This window comes from Cyclopterus lumpus, chromosome 1 (assembly GCF_009769545.1).
Source record: "Cyclopterus lumpus isolate fCycLum1 chromosome 1, fCycLum1.pri, whole genome shotgun sequence".
NCBI classification, from domain to species: domain Eukaryota; kingdom Metazoa; phylum Chordata; class Actinopteri; order Perciformes; family Cyclopteridae; genus Cyclopterus; species Cyclopterus lumpus.
In genome coordinates this window covers 22,780,985-22,785,003 of record NC_046966.1, presented here as the reverse complement: position 1 = coordinate 22,785,003, position 4,019 = coordinate 22,780,985, and the positions used below count along the sequence as shown (strand labels likewise).

The window sequence follows — 4,019 nt, the reverse complement described above, 5'->3', positions numbered from 1 at the left end:
GAGGAGCAGCGAGAGAGAGAGCTGCAGTTCAAGAGGGCGCGGAGAGAGCGAGCCAATCAGGGCGCACGGCCGTTCTTCCTCAAGGACTGTAAGTTCACACGAGATGTTTCCACAAGCAGAGATTTATTTTAGGTTTTCAGTCATCAATTGGTTGAAGTTTATTTATTTTTAATCGATGGTTTGAGTCATTTTATAACGGAAAAACACAAAGATAATTGTCCGTGTCGTTATAAACTGAACATATTTGGATTTTTGACTGTTAATATCTCCTTGAGCTCTCATAAATCTACATTTTATACACTAAAAGATTACTAAAATGTTTTTATAAGTTTGAGTAATGAGATTAAACAAAAGTGTCTACATTTTAATGTACAAATAATATTGTAATTAAAGGAATAAGAGGTTAAACATCTGTTTATAACGCCCTTTTAAAGAAATACAATTTAATATTTTTAACATCACGTTTATTTGAATATGAAAAAAAAAAGCAGTCAAACGACACGATGGTTCAAGACGTAAGAATATTGAAAAGAAAATGTGAAATTTCAAAAGGCTAAAAGTAAACGGGATAGAAATAACAATAACAAATTGATAGTTGGCAATAAATCTAAAATATCTTTGCCTCCTGAAAATGTTATTAAACCCCAAAGACTCGGAATATGGTCAAAAGAGAAAACTTCAAAATGATTATTTGAACAAAATAAAATGTCTTTGAGCATAAAAGTGTCAGATTTGGAGTTGAACTCTTTTGTTGTTGTTTGTCTTTTCTCCAGCTGACAAGAAGAAGCTCGAGCTGGCCGAGAAATACCAGGATCTCAAGAAGAGCGGAAAACTGGAGAACTTCCTGAGCAAGAAGAGGAAGAGGAACGCAGGAAAGGACCGCAGGAAGCTGCCCCGAGAGCTGCAGAACAAGCGCTTTCAGTAGAAGAAGAAGAAGAAGCTGGACGGAAATATGAAAGACTGTAATGACGCGTCTCCGCCTGCTGGGGGAGCTGTGGTCTGTGTTTCACGATGTTGGATGAAGGACTGATGGCTATTTCACTGTCAAATGATCTTTTATCGTAAAAAAATATATCTGGTGCGTTCAACGACGCTCGGACATCGGAGCATTCACATGTTCAAAACGTGGAGCCGGGTGTTGTGTGCTCAGTTGTTATTGCGCAACAGTAACGCGCCGCGGTTGTTTTTGCAAAACGAATCCTGGAATCGGTCGTTTGGAGGGTCCATGAACGCACCATCAATGGGAGGTTTTTTTGGGGGGTCTCTGCTGTGAACACGTAGACGTTATGTCGAGTTGTTCAGCTCAGAAACTCTGATTCACGTTTAACTCTCACCTTTATTTTAATTTTTAAATAAAACTATATTTGTTTGTTTCAATTTTTGTGTTTTTATTTATTTTATTTTATTAATTTAAAAAGAAATTGATAATATTGAGTGTCACATTTGACCGAAGTATAACTGAGGTATAAAACTATATTTATATGTTCCAATTTTTGTGTTTTTTAAAAAATTTAATTAATTAGAAAATAAATTGATGCTATTGAGTGTCACATTTGAAAGAATACATTTAAAATAACTAATTGAAACGAGCTCAGCTACGATGCACGTTAAAATAAAAAAAACGGACAAAACTGATACAGCTCAGCATACTGAAGTAAAATATAATTTTGTAATGGTTTTTAATAAAGGTTATTAAAGGACTGTAGAAACACATGGTGCAGTGTGGCTCACGGACCAGCAGGGGGCGATCCAGCGCAGTAGACCGCTCAACACGGACCTCAGCCAGCTGTGTCTTTGTCACGTGACTTCACAGCTGCAGCTAATTGAACTGATTAAGGTGAGCTAATGAGTGAACCGTCTGTTTGTTACCTTGTTATCTAATAATTCACTTTATCTGTGACTCCACGACTTTATAAAGTATTCGGTTTGAAGTTGAAGTACTTATACCAAACTGAAAATACAAGTAAAAGTACTCAGTGCAGTAAAATGTTATATATTATATATGATGTTTGTGGATGAATATCACTGCTGTATTAATGTGTGCTGCATGTTACTGCTGTGGATGTGTGTGTTTTAATCTCCTTTAATGTTTAATCTTCATCAATTCATCTTTTAGATCTTCATGTGTTTGTCTCTAAAAACTAAACTTCCTGTTTTCAGCTTTGTGACTTTAAAAAAAGAGCTAACCGCTCCACACAGATAGGGGGCAGCATTTCACATATTCTACTGGGTCCAAACTCTACATTTATAGTACAGAAAAAAAGGACATTGTGTCATGATGTGATTTTTAAGACTTAACTACTTTAGCTTTAGGAGGAAAATCCTGGTTGGGATCAAAATAAGACCATAAACTTTCCAGTTGTGGAAAACACCTGAAAATGAGAGATAAAGTCCTTTAAAATCGCTTAAAACGTTCTATTTCCAACGAACGTCATTGGTAGCACATGCAGGTTTGATGACGTCACAACTCAAGTAGCCATAATTCTGAATTAGGTTAAATTATCCTACAAATGCAAATATGAGTCACTGCTGACTGATAACCGTTGTAGATTCTATTATTATTATGATCCATTTGTCATAATTTCTAAGAACGTAAGAGATTATTTAAAGTACGGGCAAAAGCTGCGCAAAAAAAAAAAATATAGTAAAAAATAAATCAACAAGACTTTTTGGTTTCGCACACAAGGACCATAACAAAGGTCTGCTGGGTGAAAGTCCCGTATCCGTTTGACCCGCCCACCACCAGCAGTCTCTCTCTCTCTCTTTATACACTATGTCTCTCGCTCTGAGCGTTCCAGAAACGCATGCGCCATTTGGCATCCTGTCAGTACTTTCAACGCGTATCGTGTACAAATGTAATCGGTAGGCCGGCTGTTAGAATCCCCGCGAGCTGGTCGCCTCGGCTCCGCCGTGTGTTTGTCGGTTGCAAATGGAGAGTGTGCGCCATTTGGGTTCCCTTTCTCGCCCCCGGTGTCTTTAAAAGTCAATTAGCGGTGTATAACGAGAGCACGGAGCTGAATCCCCCTTTTCTCTGCTCTCTGACAGGTGGCATTCATCCCATCAGCTCGCCTCACAATCCCCTCTGTCTAACAATACGGGACAAGGTGGAGGCCCCCATGGGGGGTGGAGGACGGGGGGGGGGGGGGGGGTTATAATGCAGGGCCCTATATTCATGAGCTAATACAAACCATTCAACTTCCAAAACACCCCCTAACCCGTCCATCAACCTCCAACTTCTTCTTTTGTGTCGCCGTGGCAATAAAAGTTATAGAAGACTCTTCAGTGTTGCCGATTGTGGAGGTTTGTGTGTGTGTGTGTGTGTGTGTGTGTGTGTGTTCAAGAGAAGCCTCTTATATAATTTGAATGATTTAAGGTGATGATTTTCACACAATGATAATTTTAAAATAAAATCATTAAAGCAAACTATTACATTTTCCATACATACAGTTAAAAATACTATAAAATAACATACGTATTTAACAAATACTCAACAGGTTTTTTCATCCCACATTCTTAAACCTCTATAAAAAATACATTTAATATTTATCATGCCATGCAGACTGCAATTTTTTATTTTAACTGAAAGAAACAGATCTAAAAATTTTTTATATATATATAGAAAATAAATATATAATCACACAAAAGACATTAAGTGTACCCCAAAACACAACATGATCACATCTGCGTTGAATATTGACTATTTTATTTTCAAAAATGGCAAATAACAAAATTGAAAATGAGATTTCAACTGACTGGAAATATAAAACATAATAATTCTGTTATCGTTTCACATTGTTTGCAGAAAACACCCACATTTAAACTTGCTTTGCTTAAGTCTCTCACCAAAAAACTACAATTTACGAGATCGGATTTGAACACATCACGAGAGAGTTATAATTTACCTATTTTTTTACGTCTTTAAAAAAGGTGAAACAGCTTCCGGAGACGAAGGAGTTCAGAACATCTCGCTAACAGCGAAGCGAGGCGGTTCACACACGGAAACCTGAATCCTTACAGGA

General features: G+C 37.3%; 1 protein-coding gene across 1 annotated transcript in view; it reads left to right on the top strand.

Annotated features, from left to right (window-relative positions):
* The window catches only part of rrp36 (ribosomal RNA processing 36), a 4,867-nt gene extending 3,490 nt beyond the window's left edge, over nt 1–1,377 (top strand). Inside the window, exons 7-8 of the mRNA XM_034525709.1 lie at nt 1–88; nt 774–1,377. The exon at nt 1–88 is cut by the window's left edge and continues 30 nt beyond it. Coding sequence (XP_034381600.1) covers nt 1–88; nt 774–925 — 240 coding nt within the window. The 3' untranslated portion in view covers nt 926–1,377. The remainder of the gene's footprint in view (nt 89–773) is intronic.
* Nucleotides 1,378–4,019: the final 2,642 nt, after the last annotated feature.